Raw genomic sequence first — 833 nt, forward strand, 5'->3', positions numbered from 1 at the left:
AAAATGACATTAATATCTCTTATATATATCTTTAGTATTTGTTTATTAATTAGTATCTTATATTTTATTCTATCACAAACCAAAAAGGGTAATGAAGGTGCTGTAGATTTTTAATTTTCATTCAAAGGTGAAGTGAATGGAAATTAAAAAGTGATACTTTCAGAATCTGTTGGACTAGACTTACATCACTAGATGTTCCTGATTTTGCTGCCATTCCTGCAAATATGATGCCAAAGTATCCAAAATGCCCTTCATTATTCCATCATGCAACAATCTCAACTATATATATACATGAGTTTAGTTTTTATTCATTCTCAATGTAATACATATTTATAATATTATTCAATTACGTTTACTTAAATAAAAGAGATTTATTCTTCACATAATATCTACGTATACACTAAAATCAGCCATCAAAATCAGCTACCAAGATAAAATACATGTTAGAATACAAATACACATTGAAAATAAATTAAACTACACATGTATTTATATACAAATACACTAGTGACTGATTTTAATTGCTGATTTTAGTGTATAAATAGCATTTTTTATTAAAAAAAAACATATTTGACATTTACATTATTCTTTTGTAATTTTAGAATAAGAAATTTCTCTCACTATGACTCATTTACTCTCCTTTAAATTTTAATATAATTGATACTATATATCAAAATAAAATAAAAACATTAGAAACTAATTTTTTAATTAATAACCAGTTAACCTTTTTCTTTAAATCTATTTTCTCTTTCTACAAATAACAATTTAAACCCTTAGCATTTCTTTATCCATGACTTTAATTTTATTGGCTAATTGTTAGTTATAAAAAAAAA

The 833-nt window shown here is 23.3% G+C and overlaps 1 protein-coding gene across 9 annotated transcripts in view; it reads right to left on the reverse strand.

The window, feature by feature from the left end:
* Nucleotides 1–833, reverse strand: part of LOC107626907 (probable aquaporin NIP7-1) — a 24,619-nt gene that overhangs the window by 22,436 nt on the left and 1,350 nt on the right. For 3 of the 9 annotated variants that reach the window (XM_021115537.1, XM_021115541.1, XM_016329800.2), the window contains exon 2: nt 185–216. The exons of 4 other annotated variants lie outside the window; for them this stretch is intronic. In XM_021115537.1, coding sequence (XP_020971196.1) covers nt 185–214 — 30 coding nt within the window. In that variant the 5' untranslated portion in view covers nt 215–216. Of the gene's footprint in view, nt 1–184; nt 280–833 lie in introns of all 9 variants that reach the window. 2 more of the 9 variants (XM_021115536.1, XM_021115535.1) reach the window with 1 other exon arrangement.

Source organism: Arachis ipaensis, chromosome B02 (genome assembly GCF_000816755.2).
Source record: "Arachis ipaensis cultivar K30076 chromosome B02, Araip1.1, whole genome shotgun sequence".
NCBI classification, from domain to species: Eukaryota; Viridiplantae; Streptophyta; class Magnoliopsida; order Fabales; family Fabaceae; genus Arachis; species Arachis ipaensis.